The sequence below is a fragment of the Strix uralensis genome, chromosome 15, assembly GCF_047716275.1.
Source record: "Strix uralensis isolate ZFMK-TIS-50842 chromosome 15, bStrUra1, whole genome shotgun sequence".
In the NCBI taxonomy this organism is placed as follows: domain Eukaryota; kingdom Metazoa; phylum Chordata; class Aves; order Strigiformes; family Strigidae; genus Strix; species Strix uralensis.
This window is the reverse complement of record NC_133986.1, coordinates 1,830,882-1,846,468: the sequence shown is the minus strand read 5'-3', so window position 1 is coordinate 1,846,468 and position 15,587 is coordinate 1,830,882. Positions and strand designations below refer to the sequence as shown.

The following is a 15,587-nucleotide window of genomic DNA, read 5'->3' as shown; positions in this document are numbered from 1 at the left end:
TCCAACTGAGCTGCATTTTGAAATATCAGTGCCAAAAGGCAAGTATGGAGAACTGAGAGGTATTTATTGTTTAGGGTTACTCAGCTGTGCTACACAACGTTCTTCCCCCAGGTTTCATATCAGATGTGATTCCTTGCAGGAAGAGACAGAGAGCTCTCATCACTGTTCTGAAACCACATTCTTCGCCAGTTCTAAGGAGTATCTGATACACATCAGTCTGCAGCTACTGGGTCACTCCTAAAGACACCTTTCCCCTGTCAACAGTCCTATTTCATGTTGTGCTCACAAGTAGTAATGGGGCTCCCCGTTCTGACTCCTGGAGTCCCACTGCTTTCTGGCACTGGGAAACGGGACTGCTGAACTGCTGAATAACAGCATTCAACTACAGGACAATACTAAACTGGGAGTTCTTTACCAAGCTTCCTTTTCTTAATTTCTGAATAGAACCATAAGTGTCCCAGATACTTTATTATGTCAATCCTGTTTGCGAGGTAAGTACAGCTAAAGAAAAACCACGCTCCACTTGAAACAACAAGGAAGATGCTGAACGTGATTATATGTCATGAAAATTCATAGAGTCTGAAGCCACAGCAATGTGCATCATCAATTCAACCTATTTGATAAGCAGTTATTTATACCTATATATAAAGTGGCACTTTTTTGCATGCACAGAAATAGCTATTTTACAAAAATAGTAAATTAAAGTTTTTCTATTTTAAGATGAATTTTCATACCTACAGTAGTAGCCAAAAGATCTTGTCCAGGTAAACTGTTCTAATAGGTGTAGTTCCAGTAGAGTAAGAAAGCTGCAAATTAGCTAAAGCAGAGCTGCTTTCTCAGCATGGTGAGAAGTTGACAATAGCAGGTCTGAAGTGCATAGCTTGGGGACCCAGTAGAGGAATTTCTAATCATACTCTCTGTAATCCGTTTTCACTTGCCACAAAAATAAATTCAAGTGGGACTTAATTTCTAGTTCCTATAATCTAACAACAACAACAACAAAACCATCATTCAAAAAGCCTGTGCACTTCCCCCTTCCCTTAGCAGAGATCACTGCAGGGAAAAAACAGCAGATTAGTAAGATGCTTTGGGCCTAGAGTTTCCCAAACTGTTCTAAGGGTTCACTTTCAACCCCGCAATTTTCAGCTTTGCAAAAACAGAAGTATAGCCAGGGAGGACTAAAGTCTTTTTCAAGCGGTTTTGGCCATCAATACAGGAAACAATTCAAAGGCAACATGACACTGATAGCTTAATTTGTGAAAATGGATAAATACCGTATCTGCCACATAGCACATTAACCCATGTAACAAATAAATACAGAAATAGCACTGCAATACTTGGTTAAAAGGTTTTGGTTCACAGAGGAGGAAATTTAATTAAAGCATGTAATGTCAATTACTGTCATTTGTAATTTTATTTTGCTTCCCTAGAAACAATACAGATGCAGGATTCTAAAGTTACCTGCATGTTTGATGCAAATGGGATAAAATTATCTAGGTTCTGAGAAAATCCAGATAGTAATAGGAAAAAAAATGCATTTTTACCTAACCTCAGTCATGGATCTTCTTCAAAGTGTTGATTACATGAGGACTGACATGGCTCCAATTTAAACATATAAGCCAACAACCCAGACCTGAAACAAGACTTTTATGTTTAAAAAATTGTGTTAAGTCATCAGGAAGGTTGGGAGGGGACCAACAGTCTAATTCTCCACTACTGCAAATGGCACAGCCTTACTAAAGCCAAGAGAAGAGCATTGATTGATATCAGAAGATAATTTGGCTTACTATTTATACTGATTGATTTCAACTGGAAAATTACAGGGCCAGGTCCTTAATGCTTCTGTCTCCTTCGTTCCGCTCTGTGCAAAAGTGACAGAGACCTAGGAGCCATGTAGAAGACTCCAAGCATCTCACCACCACAGCAATAAACGCTGCCAAACCTCATCAGTCCTTCTTCTCCTTTGCCATACACAATGCACTGGAGTATCAGCATCCATTTCTGCTTTTATACAAACTGCTTTTCAGCAGTAGAGCTCAGTGCTGCACGGAAGCATGCCACCTACATCATATTCTGTTGAAGTCAGGAAATAATACCAGAAATGGATGAATTAAACTTACTGTTGGTAAAATACATGTCAGATATATTTCTACCTTGCAAACTATGATCTGAGCTACCACTAGAATCAGCAGGAGAAAATCTGCTGTAAAGACCTTGAAGCTGTTTTCCTTTAAGTACCACCACTTCTAAATATGGCAAGCATCCTGCCTTCGAAAAATCATACTTTCCTCAACAGTGTAATGCTACAGTAAAATAGTGATTAGAATTATAGGAAAGAGCTAACAAAAGAAAGATTAAACCAATCAGATGCTTTCTTATGTCTCTAAATGATACACATAAATCGTGTCTATCAGGTTCCCCCAGGCTATTTCAGGAGTATGCAGAACACAAAATGATGCAAATTCATTACAAAAAGTCTAAATCTAATCTACTTGAATTTAAAATGCCAGGAATCACGTAAATGGAAGATGAGAAGACAGAACTCATACGTTATACATAAGCAGAAACAGGAGCAATACAAACTGGGAGTCTCATAAAACGTTAAGTTACCAAGAAATTATAGGTCAGATTTCTGGCAGTGCCCATCTACTGGTGTATAACTGCAGTGAGGAAAGAGGTATCTCCAAACTGCCTTCGTGCCTTCCCCAGTCCTCAAAAGGATGACATGAGGCTGGTATCTGGGATTTCACGGGTGGCTTTGGGGGTATGAGTGACACTTAACGTCCCCTCCCCATTCACCAGGGCTAAAATCGAGAAGTGAAGAATTCCAAAACAGACTGTGTAATGCAAAGGGAGGAGTTAGACACCAGTCATATTTTTATGCATGCAAATTATCGGACTGTGTCCTTCCCAAATAACACAGGTGAGTGTTGACAAACGTCATTTAAAATGGGCAATTCCACCTAGACCTAGGTGGCAAATGCAAAAAATTAGACTGTTGATAAAAATAAAATACCATTGACATGACACAGTTCACCTATAATATAGCTGACAAATGGCTAAAAATGCATTGACAAGATCCTGAGGGTAACAGCTCCCCCAGTATTTCACTATTGTTTGTAGTGCACCTTGCAAGCTCCAAGTGTTACTGAATGCATGCAGACCTGTTACCTTCTCCCCTAAACACACAGGAGAAAGAGAATGATGTTATAGCTATAAATATACACACTTTTTAATGCCATATATCATAAACAAAACTATAATACAACTGTACATACACACAAAATCAGATCATTTGGAACACTCAATAACACAGCCTCTCTCCTAACAAGCAAGTCTCATTCCCTACCATTAAATCATGACAAACTCAGGTCTAAAACTTTCTCCTGGAGCCAGGCTTGTTGACTTGTTATGTGCTGACAATTTAAACTGAGTGCAGGAATTACTCTCCTCTCATTTTCTAAGTAAATTATGCTGGATTGAAATCTAAACATCAGCAATGCTACTGAGAATACAGATACAACCTCAAAGTCAGCAGAATCTCAGCAACATAAAGCTAGCATGCAGATCAGACCTAAATCATAATTCCTGCTGATTTCTCTTGTGGCACAAAAATATTACTCAGCAAGAGTAAAGGCAGCACAATTGGTTACCAAACAGCTTACTCAGTGTTATGATATTGTTTCTCAAGTGAAAAACTACTGTGTACTGATTTACAAGATGTCCAAAATTGGCTCAAAATTTGTGCTAGAGTAAGGGGAAAAACCCCTTGATTTATAGACCTGTGCATTAACAAGCCCCTCTTTCTTGTTACTCTCTCTCTGTCTTCCATTTAGTCTTCATGTTACTTGAGTTGGATTTCCTTTAGGCCTGGGTCCTATTCACTAAACTGCATTAATATACCAATCCCACCTTGAGATCTCCTTTTCTAGAATACTGCCAAGCTGGCAATATGGTTCCCGAGAGACTACTTTCCCTGACATGCAGTAAGCTATTTATTGACACACCACTGTTCCCATGCAGTTTTGCACCTAAGCAGTGAACTGGATAGCAGTTCCATATGTTGGAGCTGTTACACTTCTCTGGAAAATTGTATTACTTTGGGTAAATAAAAAGCTAAGAGCAGCAGGAAAAATATCATAAAAATGCAGCCGAATTTGTTTCATCCTGCCTCCATCAGCAAATTTGGTCTATGACCTCTGCATATGAGTCATGCAAGTGCTTTAAAACTTGCAGTGATTTATATTTTCAGGATAGGAAGTTCAAGGCTTATATTTCTATTCCCCAACCATACATTATTTTTCTCCATACACAATTTCTTGATAATTATCTATGAACGAAAATATATAGGCATCTTTTTTTCTACTTTGTGGTGCATATTAACCAAAACCATTCATCTCAATAACCAGTCTCTGTGTTCTTGGCAGAGTATAGCTGATGTGTAGGTTATTCCTGGAACCATACTAAGTTGATGCTCTCATCATAGTTTTAGTCATGGAAACAGGCTTCTACCAAGACAGGCATTGTTTGTGAAAAAGGAAATTCCCAGCATATCTGTCAGAAACAAGAAGTAGTAGGGTACACCACTTTAAAAATAAAAGTATCTAATATTTACATAGTGCTGTTCATCAGAAGACCTTAGTCTGTTCTACAAATCAAGTAATGCTTGTTAGAGCTTAGGGCTCATGTCCTGCTGAGAAAGAGCACTCCCTCTATTCACAGTCCCTCTGCAGCACGGCTGTACTCTGAGTCCTACATTTATAAACAGATGAAGAGCAACAAATGAAAATACCACACAGGCACCAGAAAAACAGGGATCTCACCCATCGCATGCACAGACTATTTCTGATTCCACATTCAGTAACCTAACTTTCAGTTAGTTTTTCAGATAAAATCATTAGTATACACACTACTGTTTTGCTGCCATCCTGCTGATCAGAACCAATGACTAACTCCCACTGAGGCAACTCCAAATCCAGCAGAATTATTTCTGGGCTTCTGTAGATTGATACTGAATTGCATGAAAGATTCAGTGAACTGGACAGTTTACAGCACTTCTGTTATGTGGGCACACTCTGGAATGGTGAGATAAAAGCTAACTCTACAACCCACTGTGTAAACCTGGCATTTATTCTACATCTTTGAGATCTGGATTTTAATCCCAGAAATGGAAGTGCCAGGGTTCAAAGCACACGGTCCATTCAAGGAGCAATCTGATGGTCACTATCTGGGTGACCTCACACTTCCCTGCATGTCTTACAGGGCTCTACTTGAATTCATAGTCTGCTTTGAAGAGGACTAGCAGAAAAGGCTACTTTTCAGTTTCTCTAAACATTATTAGTTGGGTTTCTGGATCCACAAACCTATGTTTTCTATGGTCTATTTGAACTGTATCACAACACTTGAAAGATTGATTAGGAAGGTCTCACTGACTTGAAAGAGTCTCCTTTGTGATGCAAGCCTGTAAGAACCACAGTAGAGCTCTAGATATAGATATGCTGACTCTAACCTCTAGGGACCAAGTTAGGAATTACTGAATTGGTTAGCTGCAACCGATAAAGCACTCTTTGCCTTCTTCCTGTAAAATTTAACAAATAATGCCTTCGTTGACTAAAGGTATAAAAATCTATCTCCACAGCTAAATTCTACAGGGCTGTGTCTTCAGCACATGCCTCTGTAGGATATTTTATGACCACAGAAGCAAAGTGACTTGCACATCAGTCTTGACTGTGTGACGTGGCACTGTTGTTCTTCCTATGTGCTCTCTTCAACTGGTCCTGCCCAGATAATGAGAACTTTTCCATCTTATTTCTCTAGAGTACTAACACCAATCAATAGTTTTGCTTTATCTAATGGGCAATCTCTGGGGTCTTGTGAATCATGTGTTGGCAGCTTAATCTAGATGGCAATCTGTGTTCATCCTTGGAAAGCCTTGCTTTAAAACGATTTTCTGAAATATTCAGGCTTTAATTGATCTTAGTATTTATTTCTAGTCTGAATGAGTTAAAACCCAGGTGAGGCTCCCCGGCTGAATGATCACCTCAAGCATAAAACCTGATCTCTCTGACAGATCTGGATCAGTTTTAGAACTCTGCTGCAAAACGTTACATCTGTGAACAAGTTAATCCTAGTTTTTCTGTTAGGTCTCCAGATATAACCAAGGACGTGAAAGCTTCTGTTTTTCTTCAGATATTTCCATTTTCATTAGTACTACAGGGCGTCAGGCAAATCCTGCCCTTTATTACTTGTGCAGCCCAATTGCAATTAAGTTAACAAGTCTGTTGTAGTAGTCAGGATGGTGTCCAAATCCTTTTCCATAGCTGTGGTTGCTCTGTAGTGTTAACAGGAAGAAGAAGGCAAAACCTTAATTTGTCACTGAGGTAAGCATCTATTAACTGTGGGCACAAATGAAGGTTCAACACATCTCTGCCGTTTAAGAACTACAGTGGCACTTTAAACCTCATGACACCACTTTGATGCAGATAATTTATGGATAAGAAAACAGACAAAAAAAGAGAATTTGCATGCAGGCTCAGAACAGAACCAGGATTAGCGCTCAAGGGCTGCTGGCTCCCAGACACAGGCTTAGTCCACTTCAGCAGCAGTCCCCCACCCTAAGCTTCACCAACTCTTCAAAGCATCACTGTCCTCTCACCTACTTTATCCTGATTCAAACTGGTCACCTCCTGAACACTCCTGTCACCTTGTCCATCCCTCCCTCCAAGGCCCTTGTTTGTTGTCACCTCTCCACTCTCCTACTCTGGTGCTGCTGCTACTTCCTCCCCACCTGTGCTTTCACAGCTTCCCCCTTCCCCACCCTACAACTGCAGGCACAGAGCCAGAACTGGTATGTCCAATAGATCTTGTTTTCCAGATCCTGCAGGGAGCAGAACCAGAAGTTAAACCATGAAAAAGTGCCCCATGCTGCCAATCCAATTAAGCATATTTTGAATGCAGGTATTAAAAATATGAAAAGGACTATTAACTCTCTCCTGGCCCACTAAGTGGCACTTTAAATTGACTGTTTGAACCTTGCCTTAAACGTCTGTTTCCAGTGTTAACCACTGATTTTACATTACATCCTAGATTGCGTACTTCTCAGCAAAATCTCCAACCTCCTGTGACTCCTGTAAAACAACTTTCCCTGACAATTTTTTTAAAAGGTCTTTAAAAACTATTAGAAAGAGAAGCTGACAGTCTATGTTTCTAGACACCAACACTGTCAGAATTAATTTTGAAAGCACTGCATGGGCAAAAGAAAATATTTCCTGGATCAATCAAGGCTTAGTGTAATAAAGGGAAGATGTTGCCTTTAATAGTCAAAGGAATCTACCACCTTGTTAGAGTACCAGCCAGCCAACCCATGTTGATGAACAAACAGGAGATTTTCAGTTTCTGGGCCCTCACACGGTAAACCTGTTGGTTTATAATTACAGCTCTCTCTGCTTTGCCAGGGCAGGGGGACAAGGGCAGGCGAGAGGCTGTGCTCCACCACAGTAGCACCTGCATGCAAATGCAGTGATATCAGCTTAGGGGCTCTGAAGGGAACCACTTGCCATAAGTAAATGCAGTTTGACAGCAGCTCCTAATAAGAGGAAGGAAATGAGGGAGAGAAAGAAAAGTGATAGGAGACAAAAGGACTTCATAAAACAGGGCTTTATTGCTTTCATTTGTGGCATTTTCTCTTTGTTCTGTTTAAGCACTGAGCCTTCCAATTCCAGATACTGCACAAAAGAGATACCTGTCTAAAAAAGTTTATTTCAATCTGGAACTGTCTTGCAAGATGCTTCACAAGCTCAGCAGTCCATTATTAGAGTAACAATGAGCTACCTCTAATTAATTTGGCACAGCCTTTGCTTCTGATACCAATCAAATCAATATTAATAGGGAGTTTGTGTTGTCTCATTACAGCACAAAATGGGTACCAATCTTCTCATGAAGATTTTTGGACCATAAACAGTGTTTGAGGTCAGTGTAGTTGGCTTCTTCCCACTCCCCTTTTTTCAACCAGGATGGAAAGAATATATAATGATGTGCTATTTAGTACCTGGATAAAAATCTACATTCAGGCTGCCTACACTGTGAGACTGAAACCAGTTCAATATGAAGAAATCTCAGTCTAAGAAAATAAAGATTTTAGTAGCTCACAGAGCTCAAATTAAACACTTAAATAGGTAACACTAGATATTTCTCATGCTGCCTCACATTTCTCTATTTATTTTTATCTGCAGGATCAGGCGTGTTAGAGAGGGAGGCCTGGTAAGAATTGCCTCAGCCATCATTCTTGGTTACTTACATCTGTGGTCAATTTTCCACACTTTCTTCCATAAAAGGTAAACGAGGCACTGTACTTGCAACAGGATAATCTAAACAATATGAACAATGTTACTGTTAAAGACCATCTGGCTCATCAAGCACAGCTCCAGACTTTTAACTCCTTGAATAAAGCGTGGAACCCTGTAGTGTATTTTTTATCCAAAATTCATTTTTAAAATGGTAAAAGTAGAGCTCCTGGAGACATAAGGAATTCAGAGTGCGAGGAAATTAATTTTCTGGTTTTATCCCTCTTGTATCTTACACATGGCACAATCCAGGCTAGAGACAAACACTTACACGTCACATTTTTCTACAAAAAAAGCCCTCTAAAATTTTCTGCAAGAAGCCTCTGTGTGTAACTGGTATGTGTGGGGTTGGCGTTTCAGAGGGAGACAAGAGGGTTAAGTATTTCATAACTCACTCCAACTTAATGGCCTGATCCTGCCACTTCTTAAAAGGTAATAAAAGTGAAAGAAGGGTCACCAGGAATTAGAAGAAAAAAGGGGGGGGGGGAGGGGTAAGGGTGAATGCAACCAAAGAAGGCTTTTGTTAATTGTACACACAATTTCTTATCTGTTAGATAAATTAACAAGTGGCTGGTCTCTGGGAGAAAAACGTCAAAGCTATGCAGGAACAAAATAACCTGGAAGAAGGCAAGCCAGTAGGGAGAAAACAGAGTGATCCAGAAAGTCCAAAGAGCAGAGGAGGCAGTGGAGGTGGTGGAACTCGGTGCACCAGAAGTCAGATCACAGCTCTGTGCCTCAGTTTCCCCACCCACCCACTCATGGGGGAATCACAGCCCACGGAGAGCACTGCCAGGATTCGCTTTAGTTCTGTGGAGCGCTCTGAAATACAAAGCAGCAGCATCTCCCGTGCCTTGAAGCAGAACAGCTTCACAGACATACAGGAGTTAAATATTCTTATACATTTAAAAGGCTATGGACTTCAAAACACACTTGTTTTTGAACTGAACAACAGATAGAACTAAATCTTGTCATCAGCCTTTGTTCAGTCTTCTCTCATCTCTAACTCTATGATTACTGTGCACAGAGTGGGTTAAACAGCTCTGCAGCCCCCATAAGTGCTGGCTGTAACACAGGGCAGGGTTTTAGTCCCCAAGAGGTTTTTTTTCTCCAAAGAAGTTTTAATGGCATTATAAAACAAAAAAAAAAAAAACAACAAACAAACAAAATCCAACCAACTGGTTTGTTGAAATACTTTAATGCTTTTTATTTAATTGCTAAAAATATTTTTGGAAAGCAAAGAAAATGAATTAGCGCATAGTTGGAGATTTACTTTTTGGGTAAACACAAAAATTAATTTTCATATTCATTGGTTTCTTGCTTTAAATTCTGCATCTTGCTTTAACCAGAAACATCACCCTATCTGGTTTCTAGGTAGAGCACACACATGACTGAACCTTCCCCTACAGTTAAGTTCTTCCAGCCACTCCCAGAAACATGTGCCCACGACCCTTTTTCAAAGTCTACTTTAATTTGGATCTAATTTTCATTGAAACTATTATATCAAAAGCCCACTGCAGTATGCATTGACATACATATGCTAAATCCTTAGCTTACAAAGTCTTTTTAAATGCAGTCAGGGCTGGTTTTTTTATCTTTAAAGAAATTGTATTTAATATATGCTCATGACTCAACAATTAAAAAAAAGCAGTGTTACAGTAAGCAAGATAGGTCAGGCAGTTTTATGATTAATGGGGTCAAAAAGTTAGAATTCATATTGAAAACTTTGGTTGCTCACACTGAAACAATTAACCCTATCTACTGAGCACCAACTATCCACTAGCCAAAAAACCCCCCGATATATAATTTTAGAAAGGAGCAATACCATATTACAAAACACTTTTTTTGGTGTGTGTTCCTCCCCTTCAAAAAAAAAAAAGGCAAAAAATTCCTCCAATTTATCAAGAGATTTTCTGGGTGTAACTTCCAAAACAAATCTAGCTTTTAAGTATGAGATGTTGGAGTACAATGTGTAAGCTAGACATGCCCTAGTGGCTATTTCACTGCCAAAGTGTTCTGTTTTCTGGTGTACTTTCTTAAAGTTCCTTTCCTCATACTAAAGCTAATATTAGGATTTGGAAAAGGAAAACAGAAATAATTTGATCAACAAGGAGCCTCTTGCTGAAACCTCCTTTAAGTTAACATCAGTTACAAAAGCATCTGCCAATTATATTATACCTCCGAGAAAAATAATTCTCATTTTAAATTTATTTTTCTGCTAATTTGACTGAGCGCTCATGATAGTAAGCATCAAGTGCACTGTAAGCAACTCCTGGATTTTAATTAAGAGCATTCCACAGGAATAATACTAACACGTGCTGAGTGATAAGCATATATGCTCCAACACTGTTCTGCAAAGCCTTAAATTACACGCTTCAGTGCGCTAGATTTAAATCCTAGAAGACATTGGCACCAATTGCTGGGATTACAACTTTCAATTAAACCTAGACCTAAATTGCTGGATTTCAAACCATTTCTTTAAGCCACACCTGTCTGCTAAGCCTTTCACCACATTCACACTTAATAACCCTTAACATTTTTCATCTAGAAAGCTCAAATGGTCTTTCAAATTGAATCCTTGCACTGCTTCGCTTCATGTATCTGGAAACTGAGGCACACAATAATTAAATAACCAAACCTAACACAAGAACCTGTGCCACGGCCACTGCTTTTGAAAGGGGTGATTGCACATTGTTCCTAAATCTGTTGCTCACTCTCACTCCCACATGATCATCTCTTGCACAAGCATTCACATGGCTTTATGATAAATCACATCAGGAAGAGCTTCAGATTAAAACTAACCAACCAGTCAACAAAAAAAGGTTAGTTTTAACCTATGTCAGTTCCCAATCCCATTCATTCCACAGCCACACAAATGCCTGAATTGGCTCAAGAGAGGTGACACACCAGGGGTTATGATCAGAAAAAGACCATCTTTCAGACAGCTTGTAAGACTAATGAAACTAGGGCATTAATGCTGGAACTTTCTAAAGTTCTGCTGTGCACATGAAATCATGCACACGCAGGACCACGTGATCACTCAGCAGAGCTGAGCAGGGAATACACACTCAAAAAACAGCATTCCAGAAAATACAACCAACATTAAGGGATGGGTCTTCAGAAAGCTCATGGTAAAACCAAGAAACTCCTTATATAGCACACTGAAGAAAACTTCACATGGTCAGAGACCAACTGGGAAAATTCACCCAAGAAAATATTTGGAGAGAGGTTTAGTAAATGTACATAAAAAGAGTTGCCAATGACAAGTTGTTGGAGGCTGGCAGAGCATTCTGGAAAGCCAGCATATGTGTCTCATACTCATCTACAGCTGTACATATCTGGCCAGTAAGTGCTCAGCTGGTCGGGCCTTTGCTTGCCTGTTTTTATGCTAACTAGCAGATATAAGAGAGATAGTTGCTATTTATTTAAAAAATGCTTATTAAGTGAAATATTAAATTAACAAAAGAAATTAAAATCTAACATTCCTATTTAGATGGTAAACATAAGAGAAGTGCCAGATAATTATACCCACTGGTGTAATTCAGCTTTTCTTTCAAGACCTGAAATGGTAAGATTTCTCTGGAGCCTTTAGACAGTCTTCTCCAATGAAACACCCAGAGGAAACACTTACCTTTGGGGGGCAAAGGGAATAGCAGCTGCACCCTGGTCCACGCATGTAAATGAATACAGCTGAGCCTGTAGCCATTATTTAGGAGGTGTGCTCTAGGTGGGCACATTTCAGGTTGGGATTTTCAGAGACAAATAGTAGACTTGGCAACAGAATGTTATATTGAGTCAGTGCAGCAAAATTCTCTAGTTGCCTTTAAAAACCCCAGTCATGTTTCCATCTAATTGAAGAAAAAAGAAAGAAGAGAAAAAAGAGAAAAAGAATATAAATTCTTTCCTCCTGATCCAGGACTATTCACTATTTGAAAAAGTGGTTCATTGCTCTTCTAAATAACGTTAAGCTTACTCAGAGTAAATCTCACCAAGAAACATTTGGCCAACTTCATATGAATTTCATATGGCAACATACTCAAATTTTCTTAAAACCTCACGTCCACACTCTTGGCCAAGGCACAGCTGAAGAGCTGCATGGATGCTGTGCATGGTGGAAAAGCAGTGGAGACACAGGGGAGAGCTTTGCACGTGCACTTTCACACCTGGAGTACTGTGCCCAGTCTGGGCTCTCCTGTGCAAGAGGCATATGGAGCTACTGGAGAGAGTCCAGTGAAGGCCAACAAAGATGATTCATGGCCTGGAGCATCTCTCATGAGGAGAGGCTGAGAGCTGGGACTGTTTAGCCTAGAAAAGAGAAGGCTCAGGGGGATCTCATCAATGTGCACAAATATCTGAAGGGAGGCTGTGAAAAAGGCAGAGCTAGACTCTTTTCAGTGGTGACCAGTGACAGGAGCAGAGGTAATGGGCATAAACCAAAACACAGGAGGTTCTGTCTGAACATCAGGAATAATATTTTTACTGTGAGGGTGACCAAGTACTGGCATAGGTTGCCCACAGCCGTTGTAGAGTCTCCATCCCCAGAGATATTTAAAAGCCATCTGGACATGCTGGCTCTAGGTGGCCCTACTTGGGCACAGGGGTTGGACCAGGTGACCTCCAGAGGTCCCTTCCAACCCTCAGCCATTCTGTAATTCTGTGACTGCAGGCACACAGTGTTCTTTGTAGCTCAGCAGTCACACTGTCACGAGCAGTTGCCAATGGATGGAGACACATCATCCACCTCCTGTCACACTGCCTGTATGAATCCAAAGTCCCACGGCTGTGGTACACACAGTGATTCTCCAACCCAGAAATGCTCAGAAGGTTCAACTATTGATACAAATTGGGGAACAGGCCTCCCACTGCAAGAGCACAGAACTGAGCAAAGAATTCACCAGGCCATGCATGCCCTCAGCCATTCTTTACAAACACAGGCATCAAGTAACTAACTCACATTAAGGAAATCTAAGCCATGTGCATACACTGGAGCACCTCGTTCTTTTCTTGAATTCCTACAAAGAGTTAGATTCATTTAGTATCCTGGTAAAAAGCGGCATTGCACAAATGTGCTCTGGACATACGATCTATTAAGAATTATTTTGTTTGTTCTCTGATATATCAAATATCAAAATATCAAAATCCTTGTACACAACAGGAAGTAAGTGACATGTACTTTGATAAGAAGAGTGTGAAGCTAACATATATCACTTCTGAATAAAGAAATGATCCTCTCCTTTTCTGGAGACTGATATTATGAAAGTGGGTGATTGTTTTCTGCGTATGAAATCCTTGTAACTGCACATTCTAGCCCATACTCTGTAGTAACTGCTTTGAAGCAAAAATAAAAATGCTTGGGTTGCTGCTTCTTCTGCAAAGGTTTCAATGACAGTAACAACAATGTATGCTAACACTTTTAAAACCTGATGAACTAAAAGAGGAGTCCAAGGAGGACTCCACTAAACATAGAATCCTCTACAGTGCCTGGATGAAACCACTGAAGAAAACTGCTGCAGCTGATTGTACTGTCCCTAGGTCTTGGCATTCATTATTTAAGTTCAGTGGAAACTGTTCAGCCTTGAAGTAGACTGACTCATGCACTTTAACTTCCAATTTCCTGCAAACAATCCATTAGTTTTTGGCAAGTTCCATACTGCACAGTCTTCCATGAAAAGGGCAGCTCCCAAACTCTTCCGATTTCAACAGTGTTTTTTGTAACAGAGTTTAATGAAAGTAGAATTTGTACTCATGCCCTTACAAACGTGAAGGTGATCCCCACCCAAAGATGTCCAACACACTTATCAAAGGTGAATGAATCACCTTGTTTCTAAACGTTCTCTTCAAATGTACTTGTTGGGACAAATCTGACTGAGCTATACTGTATCTCCACATGAGGCAGTAGGCATTTATCAGAGAACAGAAGCTGCGTTTAGATGTGCAGTGTTGAGTTTTATCTGAAAAGGAAAGTTAAAAAAAAGTATTTTCATACTACCTATGCTTCTCCCAAAAGCGCACTGCCTTCTCCTATACTTCTCTGGGTTTACAACGGCTGAAGTGAGCCACTTGATAAGTAAATGCTAATTTCGCCATTTGCAACTACAATTGTTTTTAAATTTACCATTCCCTTCAAATATTTTGTCACCAAGTGGTATCTGAAATATGTCAGTAACTCAAAATGGAAAATAACTGTGGTATCTCCAACGCCACCATTTGGTAACTGTAGCTAAATGTGGTCTAGTAAATGGTGACTAGTAAAATTCTTCTTCTTCCATCCCCAGGATATAATTATTTAAAAATTAAAAAAGAGACGAAAGCATCAGCATACATACATGTGAATACAGCTTTCAAAGTACTTGGTAGGATTCCAAATCCGTATGTGTTCCCATTCAGCTGATACAGTAGAAAAGCTGTCCCCCCTAAAATTAATTTTTTTAATTTGTGCACCTTGCAGAGTGTGGGCTGGAGTCTTGTCTTTATCCACACTCTAAGAATGCTACAGTAAACAGCAGCACAGATTTCCTCACCTCAGCATATCGAATCTCAATCTACACAAGGCAATCATAAACAGGTTGCAGAGTTTTCATGTTCATTCAGTTCCCTAGGCTCTCTCCTGGGACTGTCAGCAAGCACAGATTATTAACTGAGATTTGCAAGATATTCTACTCTTCATAAGAATTGACCCAATCTCATCCAAATAATTTTAAGTGATACAACTGTCAAATGGTAGTGGATTTTTGGCCACTATCTGAAAGTTCAGATGCAACAAACTAAGCAAGATGGTCTAGTAGCAAAAAAGTTTTACAAAATAGAGGCAAGCTCCAGAATGTTTTGAAAGGCTTGTTTTTAAGTGTTTAAAAATACATTGTGTTAGACTAACAGGGGATTAGACATTGTGGGATCTTAAGTAGCTATTTAATCACTGAGATCTGGTATGTATTTGGGTATCCAAAAGATACCCACCAGCTCTACAGGTGCCTGCATCTCAGCTGGTAAAGTCCACCAGATATCTAATTCTCTATTGCTGGACATAAACACAGATGTAAACCTGATTAAAAAAAAGGCAGGTGCTTATTTCCCAGCCTCCTTTCCCAAGCGCAAGTATTTCCACTGTAAAAAAGATATACAAAGATAGCAGACCAAAGTTATAATAATTATTATCTACGGCAGAGAGTTACCTTACTTTCTGCACAGAAATCTGGCATTTGATATTTCATGGCAACGTTAAGTTTGCCTTATTTTCTTGGTATGCAA

The 15,587-nt window shown here is 39.7% G+C and overlaps 1 protein-coding gene across 3 annotated transcripts in view; it reads right to left on the bottom strand.

The window, feature by feature from the left end:
• PARVA (parvin alpha) overlaps positions 1 to 15,587 on the bottom strand; it is a 68,474-nt gene that overhangs the window by 36,660 nt on the left and 16,227 nt on the right. Inside the window, exon 1 of one of the 3 annotated variants that reach the window (XM_074884765.1) lies at positions 11,971 to 12,108. The exons of the other annotated variants lie outside the window; for them this stretch is intronic. Coding sequence (XP_074740866.1) covers positions 11,971 to 12,076 — 106 coding nt within the window. The 5' untranslated portion in view covers positions 12,077 to 12,108. Of the gene's footprint in view, positions 1 to 11,970; positions 12,109 to 15,587 lie in introns of those variants that run through there. 3 annotated transcript variants of the gene reach the window in all.